The 18,502-nt window shown below is 43.1% G+C and overlaps 1 protein-coding gene across 2 annotated transcripts; it reads left to right on the top strand.

Moving 5' to 3' along the window:
* Positions 1–2,250: 2,250 nt before the first annotated feature.
* zdhhc1 (zDHHC palmitoyltransferase 1) lies at positions 2,251–18,205 on the top strand. 2 transcript variants are annotated; one of them, XM_020602675.1, is made up of 11 exons: positions 2,251–2,817; positions 3,532–3,751; positions 3,975–4,150; positions 8,440–8,541; positions 9,688–9,812; positions 9,964–10,119; positions 10,351–10,466; positions 10,550–10,638; positions 15,225–15,339; positions 15,524–15,596; positions 16,567–18,205. In XM_020602675.1, exons 2-11 carry the CDS (start codon positions 3,533–3,535, stop codon positions 17,067–17,069), a joined length of 1,674 nt encoding a protein of 557 aa, XP_020458331.1. In that variant the 5' UTR covers positions 2,251–2,817; position 3,532; the 3' UTR covers positions 17,070–18,205. The 2 variants fall into 2 exon arrangements, with proteins under 2 accessions (XP_020458331.1, XP_020458332.1); XM_020602676.1 differs by having other exon boundaries at positions 2,252–2,817; positions 16,570–18,205.
* Positions 18,206–18,502: the final 297 nt, after the last annotated feature.

Genomic DNA, 18,502 nt, shown 5'->3' with positions numbered 1-18,502 from the left:
TGTTTTCACAGAAATATTAACTCTAGAAGAGAACATTCGGACCACGCAGAGAGATTTACAGGACAGTGATTGGACCATAGTTACCTGGAAGGAGCTTCATACTGAATTTATTTACTACTACTGTTGTTATTATGATGATCTTTGTGTCAGAGACCTGCCGTTGTGCACACACATGTATTCCTACACATATAAGTCCTGAATATACAGCAGAAGGAGAGATGCAGCAGATGTGTTCAAACAGAGCCTCAGAGTCCAACTGTACAGCTCAGGTTACACTCACTTATAACTGTGGGGCACACCGTGTTCTCTCTGAAGAACGCTGACTACAACTGTGATTTACACGTCATGACCTTTGAGCTTTCAGTTCCTGCCACTGTCCTGCATATATGCATGCTGCTGACAGCAGCATGAATGTATCTCATTTACATATTTAAAGGTAGATAGTGGAAGACAACACAGGGCAACAGGACAACAGTAGGGGGAAAAGAGGGATAAATAACACTGTTTTACAGGGGTGGAATTTGTCCTGGAAAACTGTACTCCAGTAAAAGTACTGTTATTTTAAATAAACAGTATTTGAGTAAAAATACTTGTGTAAAATGTCCTCAGATAAAAGTATAAAATGAGGCAAAATGTTCTCAAAAACCTGTGACCCCGTTAAATAGAAAATGGATGGATATTCTCAAAAAATATGACTGCAGTTACTATTTAGGGATTCAATGATACGCATGATATATTTATTCCATTCTTATTAAAGAATGTGTGTATGCTACAAGATAAAGAGCACTGATAACAAATATTGTTAAGGACATAAATTAATTACATGTATGATTAAAATAATGGGAGATGGGGAACCTTTGACAGACTGCTGTTTCCTGTGGTAACCGTACTCACTTCCTGAGTTTAAAAATCCTTCTCCTAACATACAAAGCCCTTAATGACAAGGCTCCATCATATCTTAAAGACCTCGTAGAGCCTTATCATCTCAACAGAGCACTTCGCTCTCAGAGTGCAGGTTTACTTGTGGTTCCTAGAGTCCACAGAAGTAGAATGGGAAGCAGAGCCTTTAGCTATTAAGCTCCTCTCCTGTGGAACCAGCTCCCGTCTTAGTTCAGGAGGCGGACACCCTCTCTACCTTTAAGATTAGACTTAAGACGTTCCTTTTTGATAAAGCTTATAGTTAGGGCTGGATCAGGTGACCCTGAGCCTTCCCTTAGTTATGCTGCTATAGGCCTAGGCTGCTGGGGGCCCCCATTACACATTACTAACTTTGTTTCTCCTCTCTCCCGTAGTGTGTCCTCTCTCTCTCTCCCTGTAACTTTCTGCAGGTTGCCCTGGAGCTCTATATCTCTGACGAGCAGTCACCAGCCACATCGACCTGATCAGTGTTTGATTGTTGTGTCTTGTTGCTTTTCTTCTTTTCTCTCTCCTCTATCCACTCACCCCAACCGGTCGAGGCAGAAGGCCGCCCACCAAGAGCCAGGGTCTGTCGGAAGTTTCTTCTGTTAAAGGGAGTTTTTCCTCCCCGTTGTCGCCAAGTGCAGCTCAGGGGGAATTTGTTGGGTTTTCCTCTATAATAATAATAATGATGATTGTAAGGTCCTTACTTGATAGTAAGGTAAGACCTTACTTTGTGAAGTGTCCTGAGAAGACTTTTGTTGTGATTTGGTGCTATACAAATAAAACTGGAATTAGAATTGGGGGTGTCCTCCATGATGTCCACCAGTATGATCAGCATCCTCCTCTAAAGAACCATCCATGACACAGAGTTAGCCTTCCTGACCAGTTTTCTCAGTTTGCTGGTGTCAATGGCTCCGATGCTGCTGCCCCAGCAGTAAAGAAACCTACACTGGCCACAGCAGACTGAGAGAATATCTGCAACATCTGGCTGCATCTGGGTTCCTCAGGAAATAGAATCTGCTCTGTCTCTTCCTATGGACAGCCTCTGACTGTGTTAGGCTTCCAGTCTGTCATCCAGGTGGACATGCAGGTATATGTAGTTCTCCACCATCTTGCACCCCTGGGTATGAATGCTGTGGCTTGTGGCACTGGTCCATGGTGTGTTCCTAAAAAAGTAAGTGTTACGTCAAGTGTAACTTTAAGTCACTATGGTGTCAGTGTAAACGTCTGCTGCTCCCTGCTGGGCACATCCCGTTCACACCGCGGTCCCAGTCTGATGGCGCTCTCAGAGCAGTTAGTAGACAGGGGGCGGGGTTAGCTCACTGACCAATACGAGCGGACCTGGAGCGTTACCAAGGAAACCGGCATAGAGACAGTGGACGCTGTAGCAGCTAGGCTAATGGGCTAGTTAGCGGTAAGCTGAATCACCAGCAGCTGTTAAACATTTGAAATGGTCTTCCACGTTAAATTTAATCGTTAAGGGCAGTAGTTAGATTCACGGCCCGCGGTCACCGTTTCAACGTATGTCGACGTTTGGTAGCTAGTATGGCAGCATCGGTGTCCGCCTACCGAGGCTAGCGTTAGCTGCGTATGTATAGGGGGCTGCCGATTAGCATACTAGCACGAAACTAACGCGTTAATCCAAATATCATCTGGATAAACATACTAACATCCGCGGGCTGAGCACCGTTATGTAGCCGGGTAGCAGTGGGCTAAATCAGCTGTGCTTGCAGCCGGCATGGATGTGAGTTAACAGCAGGATTGGGAAGGTCAACCCCAGGTCTGTGGTTCTCTGGTTCTTCACAGCAGCACCCTGGTCCTCCAGGGCGTAGGGACGGAAGAGCTGCACGCGCCGTTCAGGCCCAGACCGGGAGGAGATGCCGCGGAGCGGAGGGCCCGCTAACCGGTGCTAACCAGGTGAGCTGCCTCTCCTACCTGTTTCAGGTGCTGCCAGACGTGCATAACAATGATGCTGTCGTAGGAATTTTTGTAGACAGGGTAACAATGGACCTGCTGTTCACGATATAATTAATCCATTCCGTCGATGTGTGTATTTGGCAATGTTACTGTTATTTATCAATGAATCTGTTGATTATTGTCTTGATTGATCAATAAGTCGTTTATATTTATAAAATTCCATGAAAATAACGGTAAAAGTGTCTGCCACAGTTAGGACTGCAACTAATGATTATCATCTATATAGATTAATCTGACTATAAATTAATCATTAATTGGTGCATGAAAAGGCAATATCAGAATAATAACAAATAGAGCTCCAACAATTAGCTGATGAGTTAGTCCACTGACAAAAACATTTTAATAAAAAAATCAAATATTTTGATGATGGGTCAGTCATTTCAGTCATTTTTCAAACAAATATTATGAATGAAACTGCATTGATTAGGTGATAGGTGATGTGGTCTGATGGTGCACAGCTGTAACTGTTGCTGAGTTCCTTTGTGTAGCAATGTAACTCCAGCACAGGTAAGAATGACAGGTGTGTTTTAGGTCATATTCAGGGATGGTTCAGTCATCATAAAGTAGCTTCACCCTGCAGCTCATCTTTTGATCATGTGATGAAGACCATGCTCTCTAACTGAAAGAGCAGACACTAGTCTCTAATGTGTGCAGGATGGATGTGTGCAGCAGGAACCCTAACCGCACGGTGCCGGTTGGCGAGGATGGCCCACACCGAGCTGATTTGCGGCTCTGCTCTCGGACCAATGGCTGGAGCTGGCCGCCACATCCCTTCCAGCTGCTGGCCTGGCTGCTCTATGTCTATTTTGCCGTCACTGGCTTTGGCGTGTTTGTCCCCCTGCTGCCCGCACACTGGATCCCTGCAGGCTACATTGTATCCTTACAGCTGGTGTTGGCAAAGAGACGTTGATAAAAAATATTTAGAGAAAAAGGTTGCAATGGAAAATATGTGAGAACAGTCTGATGTTTCACCAATAAACTCCTCATTATCATAGATCTTTGTTTTTCAACATAAGCACCTTCTGATTAGGATCTGTTAGACCTGGTGTTTGAAAGAACTGCTTTCATTCAGTAAAGAGTCCTGATCTGTATGTCAGTGTACGGGTATCATGTTCGTCTGTCACCTGTGTGTCCACGTGATGGCCGTGTCCATCGACCCAGCTGACTACAGTGTCAGAACAAAGAGTGATAAAGGTCCGGTCCCTGTGTTCGACCGCTCCAAACATGCACATGTCATCGAGAACTGCCACTGCTACCTCTGCCGGGTTGATGTGTGAGTAGCACCAGACACTCAACATACACACCTCACACCATTTGAGAGGTGGAGTGGTCAGCACCATCTTATCACAATAAGAAGAGGTTAAAGCACACATTCATAAAAAGGAAAAAAAAATTCTCAAAAGGTGTGAAGCTTTGGCCATTTCAGAAACATGCAGGTTCTCTCTGATAGACTGACCGCCTGTGTACCTGTACCCCAAACCTACTGTGCAAAGGATCAGATTTTCCTTTGGTCAAAACTGCAGGTGTGAAACAGAGCTCAACCTCAGAGCCTGGGCACACCTGAAGGTGCCACAGTGGAACTCAGCCACACTGCTGAACTACTGTGCCTGGGAACATGTTAGCTTTAGTCACAACATTTGGATACACACAGAAAATGATTTGGTTGCACTGTTTGTGATGAAGTCAACCAGATACCTGTGAGTCTACAATCTACTTTTATAAAGAGGGCGAAAGTGAAAGTGAAACTCAAAGCAGCCTGGTTGAATCAGCTGTAGAGCGAGGAAAGTCGATAAATCCATAGGCTACATAAAAATGGGATTTCTTCCTAAGAAGCATGCGTGACAGCTACTTTTGTCCAGTCATAATAATAATAATATAACAATAATAATATTTATTTATAATGCACTTTCCAACTCAAAGAGCACAAAGTGCAACACCAATAAAATTAAAAACAATCAAAGTCTTACACAAGCAATAGATAAACATAAGACAGGCACAAGCACTCCTAGGCATATAGCGCACTTCCGTCCAGCATACTGCTGTGGGAGCAGACTAAAAAACAATGGCCCCCAAGACAGATAAAACTGACTAAACATTAAAAGCTTGTTTAAAAAAATAAGTTTTTAGAGCTGACTTGAAAGCTCTTAGCTCCGTTTCAGCGCGAACATCTAAGGGTAGAGAGTTCCACAGTCTAGGGCCATGCACGGCAAAAGCGCGACCTCCCCATTACTTAGAGTGAAAAGAGGGAACCACAAGGGCGAGATGACCTGACAACCGTAGAGTTCTGCAAGGGACATATCTGGACAGGAGGTCCGATAAATACAAGGGGGCAAGGCCGTGCACAGCTTTAAACACACAAAGCAGGATCTTGAACTCCACTCTCCATTTTACCGGCAGCCAATGGAGAGACAGCAGCGCTGGGGTGATATGGGCCTGCCGACGAGTGTTTGTGAGCAGACGGGTGGCCGCATTTTGCACCAGTTGGAGCCTAGCCAAGGCTGACTGGGGCAAACCGGCATAGAGGGCGTTACAGTAGTCAAGCGGGAGGTCACAAAAGCATGAATGGCTTTCTCTAAATTTGCAGGAGATAGGAATGGTTTTACCTTGGCTAACAATCTCAGTTGGTAAAAGCTAGTTTTTACCACAGATCTAATCTGCTTATTGAAGTTAAAATTTGTATCAAATATGACACCCAAATTTTTTACAACGTTTGAGAATGGGGGGGTGCAGAAGTGCCTAAGTTGCATATGACCACAGCTGGGGCAGAGCTAATAAGAATGTATTCAGTTTTCTCTTCATTTAAATAGAGGAGATTTTAATCTAACCATATCTTAACCTCGCGCACACAGTTCTGCAGTGAAGCAAATGAGCCTGATTCAGGTTGTACCAAAGGCATGTAAATTTTAATATCGTCAGCATAAAAATGGAAAGAAACGTTATGCCTAGATATGATAGCGGCAAGTGGAGACTAATATAAGGAAAAGAGCAGAGGAGCCAGAATGGAGCCTTGTGGGACGCCTGAGGTCAGAGGAGCTGTGTTGGAAGAATAGTCGCAGATGATGACCGAATAGGTTCTGTTGGTAAGATACGACTTAAACCAACTTAAAACCTCACCTCCCAGGCCAAAGAAGTGCTCGAGCTTTAAAGGCAGAATAGAGTGGTCTACTGTGTCAAAGGCGGCCGATAGGTCCAGCAAAGCTAGAATGACCGGGCGTCTAGCATCAAGGGCTAATGCAATATCATTGTGTACCTTGAGTAAGGCAGACTCAGTGCTGTGTCGAGACCTGAACCCTGATTGAAATTTGTCAACGGTTTCTAACCGATAAAGGTGCGCTTGGAGCTGGATAAGCACCAAGCGCACCTTGAAGCTTCTCAATAACTTTAGAGAAAAAAGGCAGAAGAGATATTGGACGAAAATTTCCTAATACGGTCAAATCGAGATTGGGCTTTTTAAGCAATGGTCTAATTACCGCATGCTTAAAGGGTGCAGGAACTAAGCCCGAGCTCAGGCAGGAGTTAATGAAGATAACCACCAGAGGAGCAATAGTGTCAATGACTTCTTTAAAAATCTTCCCAGAGAGGGAGTCTAGAGGGGAAGAAGCGAGTTTAAGCTGGAGCACACATTTTTTAGGTTCGGCAATGGACACCTGGGCAAACGAGGTGAAAGTATGGGAAGAAAGGGCCACAGGTAGAGTATAAGGTAAAGAAAACGGGGTGCTCTGTCTAATGGCCCAAATTTTCTCACTGAAGTACATTAAGAAGTTGTTGCAAATAGTATTCGAGGCTTCGACAGGTAGAGCACTAGAGGGATTAATAACAGCATTAATGGTCTTAAAACAACACTCTCGGCTGATGCCTATTTTCCAAAATGACATTAGATAAATATTGAGCCTTAGCGCCATTCACAGCTCTCCGATAAGCCTGATGGCTGTCTCTCAAAATGCCCAGGGAGACTTGTAGACCGTCCTTCCTTCATTTGCGCTCTGCCTGTCTGCAGCGTCTCCGATAGGCACAAGTAGTGTCATTGAGCCAGGGGTCCAAGTAGTTTCTAATTCTTTTTCTCCTGACCGGGGCAATAGAGTCCATAATCTGGACACAGGTAGAGTCGAATGCAGCGAGGAGAGTCTCTGGAGGCAGAGTGGGATGATATATTCCTAAAGAATATAAATCCGAGGCCAAAAAGGCCGCCACAAAGTCCGATGGTCTAGAGGATGTGATAATCCTGCGGCTCTGGGCTGGGGCAGTCGGACAAGTAATGGGGTCTGCTCCCCGGACCTCAAAACGGATGACGAAATGGCTAGGTTAGACACATCACTGATAAAGGCAGTCAGGCCTCGAGAAATGACCAGGTCAAGCATTCCTCCTCGGTGATGAGTGGGGGAGCAAACTGCCTGCCTAAGATCAAAAGAGTCGGTAACAGCGCATTAAAGTCATTAGCTAATTGATCAACGGGGTTATTGATATGAATGTTAAAATCCGCAGATCAAAAAATAGTCAAATTGTGGAACAAGCATTGATAGGAAGTCCCCAAAGTCGTTAATGAAGTCTTTGGATTTGGGAGGACGGTATATGACTGCACATAGAATGGGATAGCGGAGAGTTAAAGTAAAAGTTAGGACCTCAAAGCTAGGATAGGCCTTGACCGGAAGAAGGCAACATTTCAGAATATGTTTAAAAACCGATGCTAGGCCACCACCTCTCCCAGTAAGGCGAGGAGCGCTGAAAAATAGATAATCGGGAGGTAAAAGTTCAATTCAATATCATGTTCATATCTCACTTTCACTGTGGCTAAATTACTTGTGCAGCAGAAAACAGGCAACTTTGGCGTCATTCCTCATCATCATTAATGAAAATATATTTATGCATACTATAGCCCATTTCTGCTAATAAGTCCTACTAGATCTTACAGACTGCACCTTTAAAACTGCCGTTTTGTGCATGTTGTAATAATATGATTGGCACAACATAGACATTTTATCATGTAACCCTAACCACATTCAATGAGAAACAACTGCACACACAAACATTTTTTTAAATCCAGCCTGAGTCCTCAGCAGTCTGTTTAATGCTGCATAATTCTCAACATGTAAATAATGAAAGTGCTCAGTGAGGGAATGAGGTCTGACATGAACCACTGTGATCTGGAGCTGCAGCCTCAGAAATCAGGTCAGTGGGCTGGTTTCCCCCAGGAAGCAGCAGAGAACTGGGTCAGAGGAGCTGTTACATTATCCAGGGGAGCTCTGTGCTCCTGTGTTTACAGAGGGTGGATTAGGTTTCCACAGAGTGTAAGAATTAGCTTCAGTTCACCGTTAGCAGCATCAATAAATAAAACTTGTATTTTTATTTTAATTATCTTATTTAAACATTTTATTTTAATTAATTAGATGCTCAGAGTTGACCTCCTGGTGTCCCACTTCTCTGATTCTGTCCTACTTATTCAGTATGCACTACTGCACAATATGCACCCAGTAGGGAGAGGTGAGGAAGATCTTCTGTTATCAGTTTATTTAATATATGAAAACTCTTTGTATCAATCATGCAGTATGTCTCATGTTGTTCCAGGGGGCCAAAGTCGAAGCACTGCAGTGCCTGTAACAAGTGTGTCGCTAACTTCGACCATCACTGTCGGTGGCTCAATAACTGTGTGGGCAGCAGAAACTACAAGTGAGTAATGATTACATTATAGTGTTGTTGTTGTTATGTCTCCTGTCCTTGACTGATCCAGTTTATGTCCACTAGGCCTGGACCCAGTTATTTGCCTATTCAGAAATTCGTACGTTTGGTAGGTAATCATTTTTCAGTTTTAGTATTTGAATATCCAAGACAGCAGGGATTTTAATGCAGTCTGAGTTTGATGATGAAGAGGAAAGAGAGCACAATGGAGACAGCTTGGTCTGCTAGCTGGTACTCACACCTCTGAAACTGTTGGAGCAGATCTCCACATAACCCTAATCATCGCTTGGACAGACAGACCAGATATTCTAAATCTAAATAGCTGATTTCTTGCCTGAATTTTTTTAAATTTAAAATAAGTAGCATAAAGCCAGACCTATGATGAAATACTCACTGATCAAAATTTCCTGGATCAATAAATCATAAGTGAAATGTTGTTAAAACACAAGTGACACCTCTTTTCTGTAGTAAGGCAGACAGCCAACGAGCCGCAACCTAATGTTCATCAAAGCGAGCCACCTTGATGAGATATCGTGTGTGCAACAGCTGTGAGACAGCAGAGCATCTAACAGAGAGAGTTTGACACTAAGTACGTCATAAAAGCTGGATTCCCGACAGGGTTCCTGACTGTCACTGTTTTTGTTCTGTCACTGCAGCTCAGAATAATGTGGAGACTGGGATGTTCACTGCTAAACTCTGGTGTCTGTTATTAGAAAAGAATCAGCACACTGTGAAATGTTTCCCTTGATTATAAATCAACATATCATCAGGCAGAGCGGTGTCTTCTTCTGATATTACCATCACTTTTTATCTGCATCACATGCTCACAGTTTGGTCATCATCAGGAAGTGGAGCAAAAACATTGAATGAGAGATGTACAATAGCTTACACACACACACATATGTTACTTTAAAACCTGGAAATTGTTTCTGGTGTTTTTAGTTTCTTCTATTGTAGTTGTATGATCACATTCTTTATGTTTGACATTGTTTATAATTTTCTATTTCACAGTATTTCAGTCAGTTCTGTTTACAGTGTGAACGATTGCATTTAACAGTTCTGAGAACACAGGAGTTCTTTTTGTGTATGGTACTTTTATAGTACTGTGTGTAATGAGTAGTGCTGTGTATCCTGCAGGTTGTTCCTCCACAGTGTAATCTCGGCTCTGCTGGGCATCTCTCTGGTTCTTGTTATCGCCCTCTATGTCTTCATTGAGTTTTTTGTGGACCCGTCCAAACTCCGTACTGACAAACACTTCCTGGGTAAGCGCTAACCTCAGATCTGTGTTACTGCAGCTAGTGCACGTCTCTGAGGAGTCTTTATGGCTTGAGAGGACCATCTGTGAATAAAGGCTACCTAGAAGCTCCCAGGGTTCCTTTCAGCACAGTTCACCTGTCTGTGTGTCCCCTGTAGTGAGGAATGAGACAGGCATGTGGTTTGTCTTCCTGCCGGTGGCTCCGCTCAGGTCGGCAGCAGTGGTGATTCCTGCTTTGGCTGCTGTCACCATCGCTCTGGGTCTGCTGTCATCTGTGCTGCTCTGTCACCTCCTCTGCTTCCACATCTACCTGAGTAAGAGTTGACACCTGACTGTCTGCCGTAAAATAGTCTTCATGTTTGATCCTCCTGTAATGTCCCAGTTCAGGGTGTATGGTGGAACACTTTACTGTCCTTTAGTTTTTCCAAAATTAAATAAAAATGTGAATTTAACACTGAAGGGGAAAACGAATTAGACAAAGCTGCAGTTTAAAGCAGATGCCAGCAGGTGGAGGCAGAGCGGCCATAAACTCTGTGTGTTTACAGTGTGGAACAGACTCAGTACCTATGAGTACATCATGCGGCAGCGACACCGGCAGAGCAACAGGGACCTGAGGAAACCGGGGTCCATGAAGGAGATGGCGGCTCCTTCAGTCATCAAGGTAAGTGATGATCCGCTCCCAGTCATGCTGGCTCATTGTGGGGGGAGGTTATTAATCCTTTCTACTCTGCTGTAACCCCTCAGGATGTGAACTACTCAGGGACTCTGGGTTACACCAACCCTCAGCTGAATGGAGAGGAACCTACCAGTGCGGCTGTGCGGGGGGAGGGAGAGTAAGTCCTTTAGTTCCTTCCTGTTCCGCTTCTGATTGTATGACACTTCATTAAGAATGAGCTAAATCTAGATCCCTGCAGACCCTTTTGCTCTCTGTGGAGGTCTGAGTTCAGCCCCTAGCTCGCTCTGAGTGGCTCAGGCTGACTGACCGTGTCCTGACTAATTTTAGTAAACAGCCACTAAGTCATTTCATAACACAGTGAGCTGGAGCTGTTGCCATGGACACAGTTTTCTTTGCAGAAAACAAAGTGTGCAAAGTGAAATTCTTTGGCCGTGACTTTCAGGAAGCAAACAAAGTATATATTGTGTGTGTGTGTGTTTGAGCTATGGGAGGAGGGAGCTGAGAGTTTTCAGAAATAACTCCAGTCACTGTGGCTGTGTGCCCTTAGCTGGTCCCGGTAGGAGTCTTTATTTATACTGCAGTGTTCACAGTAGTGTGACCAGGACACAGTGTTCCCAACACAAAAAAACACGAAGTTACTAAGTAACATGTACAGTCACTGTTTCATGCTGCCAGCTGGTTCTGGTTCCAGTTTGAAGTGTTCATTACAATAGCACTTATTTGCTTTTTGCTATTAAAAAATCTGGTAAAATTGTCCTGTGGATCGAAAACTAAATCTGCCATGTTTTTTTTTTTGTTTATTTTTTTTATACCCACACGCTTGAAGTACAGGACAACTAGGGCTGGATTAATCCTGACTTGTATTTGAATGATCCCAAATCACTTCTTAAAATCCATATGTCAGTCTCTGCATTTGTGTCTTTTTTCAACAAACTTATATCAGCATTAAATGCCCTGTGTATGCAGATGTTTCTTGTTGTAAATGATTCAGTTCAGACTGCAGGATGTGTAAAATGTCGACTTTGTGGAAGGAGTTATTTCAACATGCACTGATTGGCCAGTGAATCGAGGAGATTTATCTAATTATTTAATTTTATTTCAACTGTTAAGTCTGCTTCAGGGGAAAGCAGCTGAAAAGAAGGAGATTATTTTAAGTAGGGTTCCTAAACCTTCAGCAAATTGAGACATGAATTATTACTTGGAGATGCACTTCATTAGTAGGGCGGTCATTCAAAGGCTGTGTATAATAAATGAATGATGAAAATGTATGACCTATATTGTACTTTAACACTGACATTTAGATAGCCTGCTCTCTGTGTTGGGCAGCGGATACTTGAGACATGAAGTCCAGCCTGTTGATGCAGGCCTTCCCGGGATTAGTTCAGTTTTTCCACAATGCTGATCTTATGTTTCTCTCTTCCTCTCACACCATGCTCCCATCTCTGCTGCCTCTCCACTTTCTGATGATGTGTCCCTTGAGGATTGTTTATGGAGGGAAAAGTTAAAGGACATTTAATATGTATGGTTTTGAAAATGCTGTGACTCAGTGCACAGATGTAGCTATTCTCTGCATATGAAGCTCCCCTTCAGACTGACATCAGCAATGCTTTAAGAATTCAGATAAACATAAATGCTATTTCTATCATTGCTTATTCTGACAGGCTTCCTTGTGGTCTGACAACTGGCTCCTTGGGGGCCACTAACATTACAACCATTCTGGTGATGCTATAAGCCGGGTCTGTACAATGAACGCATTGTTTCTAAAGAGCAGCACTTATAAATTACCTCCTATGACAGTCTTTTGCCAGTGAGCTGGTAATGTGACACGCCTACAGTTAGGCAATTTTATGTAATTGAAGGACATTAAGATTCAGTAACACACTCAGCTATGTGCAGGTGAAGGAAGAGGGCAAAGTAAACGGTGTATACAGTATGGTCTGACAGCGCTGAGCGGGGTCAGAGGTGCACGCTGGTTGCTGGCTGAGCTACAGTCTGTGTGTGGTAGTGAGTGATAATTACTGTGAAAAGTGGCTGCTGAGTTTGCTTTCCTGATGTCATATACTATTGTTAGGAAAGCAAAAATGTATATACTGTATATGCAAGCTGCTGTTGTGGGGCTGAGAATAGTTCTGCAGTCATCTTGTAGAGGAGGATATCTTCTGGTGTGCTGTTGCCCTTGTAGCTAGGATTTTAAATAAACTAAAGTTATGAGTCCAGTTTTGCTTAGTGCAACCACATCTGTATTTTTGTCAAATTTTATTTAAGTTATATTTTTGGAACATCTGTGTCCCTTCTGTGTTGTCTAAATGCTCTTTCAGAGACTCCTTATTGCTAGCATGTGATTCAGGTGGAACAATTTAAAAGCCCTTTATTATATGGGTCTAATTTATTGTCCCTCTATATATCGCAGATAAAATTATTTCAAACACGCTGATTATATGCTCTGCCTTGCCATAATCTGGATATTGTATAAAATGTAGTTCTGTAACGTGTTTAGGCTCGCATATTAACGTGTTTAGGCTCGCAGATTAACCATAAAACCCAGTAAAAAAGTTACTCGGTGAGGCAAACAGTACGCCTGCCTCAAGGCAGAGGGCGCTAGTGAGCCCACAGATTCTTGCGCTACCTACAATCTTCTTCGTGCTTGTTTATATTTCCTTTACAATCCGCCTTATCAAAATGGAAGATTACATTTCCAAGCTGAGAAAATTCGCAAATCTGGACTTTCAATCAAAACATTTTTGACAGTCTGGACATTTTTGTCCAGAAGGATCTTCTTTATTGAAAACATTTGTTTTAATATTGGATTCGAACGGTAAAAGGGTTTGTAATACATACCAGCTGACAAATGGATTTCGTGTACAAGTAAAGGTAAGACCATAAACTTTTATTATTTCTAGTTAGAAATAAGCTCAATTGGAATAAATTTTAACCTCAAATTAAATATGGGTCACGTTTGTGTGAAGAATGCTGATATGAGATATAAAACATAACGCATTGTCTGTTAACAGACAATTTGTATTTGTAAATCTGACTGTAAAAGAGTTAGTGCCTCACCAGCTGTCAACCTCACCGCACGTCACTCAGTACCCACAAGACTGTTTTAAAGAAGTCTTTGGACCACTGGCCCAGTTTTTGAAACTATTACTAAAGGGCATGGTTGACTTATCTACAATGTTACAACAGTGAATTCTCATCTTAGATGTGACCTAAAGCTCAAAAAATGAGCTGAACGTAGATTCTAGTATTTCTGTGCAGAAGCAACTCGGTTTATACACGTCTCACAAACTCTCTCGCAAGTTAAATGACAACATAAAGTATTATGTGATAGTTTAAGGATTTCCTTGAATGGTCATAATCTCCAGGCCGTTGTGCGTTCATGTGAGTTTGCCTGACATCCACCAGTGCCATTGTAAAAGCAGAATTTTTCGACTACCCCTGGTTTTGTGGATATATTTTCCCTCTTGCTGCTGCACTGTGACCAGAGGATGTGGAGAAAATTACAGGGCCTGAGGTTACTGCATGTCTGGGAATGTTCCTGTACAGGGACTGGCCGTTTTACCTGCCCGGGTCTAACCTACGAGCAGCCGGCCAGTGAGGCCCCTGCAGTGGTGATCAGCTGATCAACGATGGATTCCCCTGGAGCACAGTACCTGTCTGTTTTGACTGCTTGAGGCCAGTGTGTCTGCAGCATGTGATGTGTTGCTGGTTAACAAGCGGATTCACGACTCATGATGTTATTGTCAGTGCTACGCTACCTGTTGGAATTAATTTCACTACTTTGGGACTGTATGTGGTTGTGTGGGGGAAGATACAGTGACCACTGGTTGGATTTACCAACCTTGGAGCTACTTGAAAGGGAGCAATGTTTCCACTACTCGGTGGGACTTAACAGTAAGTTTAAAAAAAACACATGTTGCATGTCTGTTAATGCCTTGTTTCTGTAACGTTAGAGAGAATTGTTGTAAAGCTGGAGAAGTTACTATGTCTGCATTATGCCAGTTAAAATATGGGGATTCTCAGTTACCCGCTTTGTTTAGAGTGTTACACATCTCTTGTCATCTGTACCGTTGTTTACCTATCTATGGAGGAGAAATTCAAACAATAATTGCCACGGCAGTCTGTAGACCAGGATGTTTGAAATCACGTCAATAAAGTATATTTCACCTTTATGTGGCTTGTCCTAGTGGGTTTTGTTGTTCTTTTTTCCTCGTTACACAATTTGCTCAATAGATCTGACCTTAATGTACATACATGCGGATCCCCTCAAACCACAGGAGGAAGTACTGAGCTGCTTGGCACACCAAAAAGAGACAACAAACTACCAGCTTGGCGCTGCGTTCTATTTTAATGCACACTAGCGAAACAAAATATAAAATATAATATACCCTCAAATCAAAAAATGTTGAAACAATATGTAAAATCAAAGTTAAAACTGAAACTAGTGATGTGTGAATCATCTGTGTCCAGTACTACATTGAAAACAATACAGCAGAACATTATTTGATATAATACCGTACAACTTTTTCTTAGTTTGGCTTGTAAAATAAAAACAAAGGCTGGACTAGAACGGTCTCAGTTGACTGACAGATCTCTCGACTAAAGACTCGACTATTTGACTGTTGGGGGGGCGGCCCAGCTTCTTATTTTACTGTGAAACACTTTGGTCACTCTACTGGTTGTTGTAAAGTGTTTTACAAATAAATGTCCATTTGGTTTGATGTGTGTGTGTGTGTGTGTCAGGTTCCTGGCTAACAGCAGAGCGAGGAGTGTGTCCAGTCCTGTCATGGAAGAAGAAGCTACACCCGCCATCTCTACAGAGCTCAACACAACAGGACGCACACACCGACGCACACAGGTACACACAGAAAACCACACAGGTATACGCACACACTCAGCTTTGTTATTAGAGACTGCAGCCTGCACTCAACTGGATTTTAAAATCCAGTTCTGGACAGACTTTGTACAGACATGATCTTGTCTTGGAGACGTCTGCGGCACAGTCAGAGATGAAGATGACCTAAGTCCTTGTTCTCTTACAGAAAAAGAAGATGATCTGTAAAGTTCCTGCAGAAGTGACCAGAGAGCACTGTTCGAGTACAGCCCCACCCCCTGGTACACACACACACACAGCGTACTGTACACACCTGTGTGACAGGTCCTCCGTGATGACGAGTGAAGGTAGCACTGTGTGTGCGTCACTGTTTCAGGCTCTTCTGGCAGTTTTCTTGTCTGCCTGCATACAGTTAATACTTTCCTCTCATACTCTATTAGAGGCAGTAATATTATGGCAGTAACAATGGAGCAATATTAGTGTAAAGACAAAATGAATGTTGTGAAAATTGCACAGTAATAATGGCATAATCACAAATTGCAGAAATACAGAATGCTGATATATAGAGTACAGTGATTAACAACACATTTTTTCTTCATTTCCACCACAAACGTCTGCTCTTTGAGGAAACACAGATGGTAGTTTGGATATCGGCCTTATGATATCCATCAGTCCAGGCTGGAAAATGAAGTGTTACTCTGAACTGAACAGCAGAGGAGTCTCAGTATTTGTCATAAAGCTGCACCACTAATGGTGTCTTGTTGTTTTATTGTGTTTATGATTGTGGGAGATCTAAAGATACAATGGAGCCTTGCCATTAAGGGCTTTGTATGTTAGGAGAAGGATGGGAGAGATCTGATCTCTCTTGCTAGTTGCTGTCAGTACTCTGGCTGCAGCATTTTTGATTAACTGGAGGCTTTTTAGGGACTTACTGGGACATCCTGATAGTAAAGAGTTACAGTAGTCCAGCCTGGAAGTAACAAATGCATGGACCCGTTTTTCAGCATCACTTTGAGACAGGATGTTCCTGATTTTTACGATACTGCGCAGGTGAAAGAAGGCAGTTCTAGAGACTTGGTTTATGTGTGATTTAAAGGACATATCCTGGTGGATAATAACTCCGGGGTTCCTCACAGCTATGAGGAACCTGCTGTGGCTGAACAAACCTTGTGTGTCTGTCTCACTATAACTGTTTAAATCTCAACAAAACACTGATTTCTCCTGATTGGGTGTTGCTGTGTTGTCCCCCAGCAGAGCCCACCAGTGTGTCCCTGGGTCAGCGACTTCCTTTCCCAGCATACCCTCTGAGGGCCTCCCTGCCCCCCTTGGCCCCCACGCCGGGACCTGTCCAGGCCGCTGCTCCTCCCGCTGAGTACCACTCAGACTCTGCAGAGTCTCTGGAGGAGATCCCTGTGGCATTGGCCAAACTGGGCTCTTCATCCTCTGCTGGTGCTGTCGGAGACACCTCCTCATCTTCACATAGGGCTGTCCCAGCATTCCCCCTGCCCTCCCCTCAGCTTAGGACTAAGAGGAAGGCCTCCTCCCGAACAAATAAGAGCACAGCGGAGCTAAGGTTTGAGCTGGCTTCCACCCAGCCTCTCACAGTGTTTGTCAGCCAGGCCAGTGGAGAGGCCAGTAAGCACTGGGAGGAAGGCCTCAGTCTGAGCAGGAGGCAGACCATCTCCAGACCTGGGTCCAGACCGGTGTCTCGGGCCTCACTGGGCTCAGGCGCAGCCTTGTGGATGGAACGGTGACCAGAGCAGATTGTTATGTTTGTAAAGTCACTTTAATTCTCTACAGCCACACACAACAAGCTATATTTAATATTATTCTGATGAGCTCTTTTGCATCTCTATTTTATTTCTTTATTAGCTTTGAAAGTGACTTTCTTATTAGTTTTGATGATGACCTGACATTTTAATTTTGAATGCCAAAGGTGAGATCCCATCTTATACATGAAAGAATCCTTTTTTTTCTGACCAGACTTTTTATTACCTGTCACTGAGCAGCTTTTCAGTGTGTTTGCCTCTTTGTTCCATGGATGCCATGAAGCTCATGAGATGCCAGCACACCCCGTTGTTTTTACTGTTTTCCTGTGAACAGCTCCTCCCCTGTCTCCTGGTCTCAGGTAATCCAGGACCAGAGCAGCACAGGGGTTTACAGTGAACTGCAGTCCTGACATTACTTCAGTAATAACTAAAACACACAGTTAATGGATAGTAATGCTCCTGCTAACAGCACATATATCACACGTCCTGTTCAAACTGTTGGCTACGACACTACATGAAATTAATAATCCTGAGTAAATAAAATTTAGAATAAAATATTAAAAGAGATATTCCAAATTCATGATATTAACACGTTTCATCAATAAAACTTGCTAGATTTTTTTTCACTGACTATTTCACACTTGTGTTTCACTTTCAGTTGCATACTTGAGTATCTCTTTCACAATTGTTTGTGTAGTGCCCCCTTCCCGCCCCAATGCAAACTCCTGGGTTGAGCTATGTTAAAGGAACAGTTCAACATTCAGACTCCCATTTTAAAAACTTGTTCACATTAACAGTCTTCACATGGTTTAGCGGGTTCTGTCTACTGAAGCAACTGCACAACATAAAAACAGTTAATCACTTTTGAGTTTACAAACAACAAAACTACATCAAAACAACATCTGGTGAGGAGGAAGACAATCGGTATTTTACTATCAAATCAACAAAAATCAGGTCTGCTATGTATTCAGAGACATCTTCATTTAAACCGATGGATCCTAGAGAATGTTTGAGTTGTCTTAAATTTCCTGCGACCCTCAATGAGCAGCTACGACATCAGATTGACTGAGCACACTGAGCTGCACTTTTACTTTTACACACTCTGGACACAGTTTGGAAAACGCTCACTGAGCACACTGAGCTGCACTTTTACTTTTACTTTTACACACTGGACACAGTTTGGAAAACGCTCGGTTTTGGAGGGAGAAGCCACCTAAAACAGAAAGAGATGAGTTTACACATTGATTGTGCTTAATGTGGATATACTCTGGGTGAAGTCCTCTTCTTCTGGCCTTTCTTCCTTAAAGTTGGATGGTCAGCTATGCGGGGGCCCTGACAATAAATACTTTACTATATAAAACTTTGTAAAACACTGAACTGTGGTCTTTACATTTTGGTTTGTGTCCAGATGAAACAAG

The sequence above is a fragment of the Monopterus albus genome, unplaced genomic scaffold, assembly GCF_001952655.1.
Source record: "Monopterus albus unplaced genomic scaffold, M_albus_1.0 scaffold57.1, whole genome shotgun sequence".
NCBI classification, from domain to species: Eukaryota; Metazoa; Chordata; class Actinopteri; order Synbranchiformes; family Synbranchidae; genus Monopterus; species Monopterus albus.
The sequence above is the reverse complement of the archived record's forward strand: the minus strand, read 5'-3'. Positions and strand labels throughout refer to the sequence as shown.

Excerpts from the sequence above, each read along its gene's own strand:
- zdhhc1 (XM_020602675.1), top strand. The coding sequence starts at position 3,533 with ATGGATGTGTGCAGCAGGAACCCTAACCGCACGGTGCCGGTTGGCGAG. Across the intron at positions 8,542-9,687 it reads GTGGGCAGCAGAAACTACAA|GTTGTTCCTCCACAGTGTAA; the intron begins GTGAGTAATGAT and ends TGTATCCTGCAG. Across the intron at positions 10,120-10,350 it reads CTGCTTCCACATCTACCTGA|TGTGGAACAGACTCAGTACC; the intron begins GTAAGAGTTGAC and ends GTGTGTTTACAG.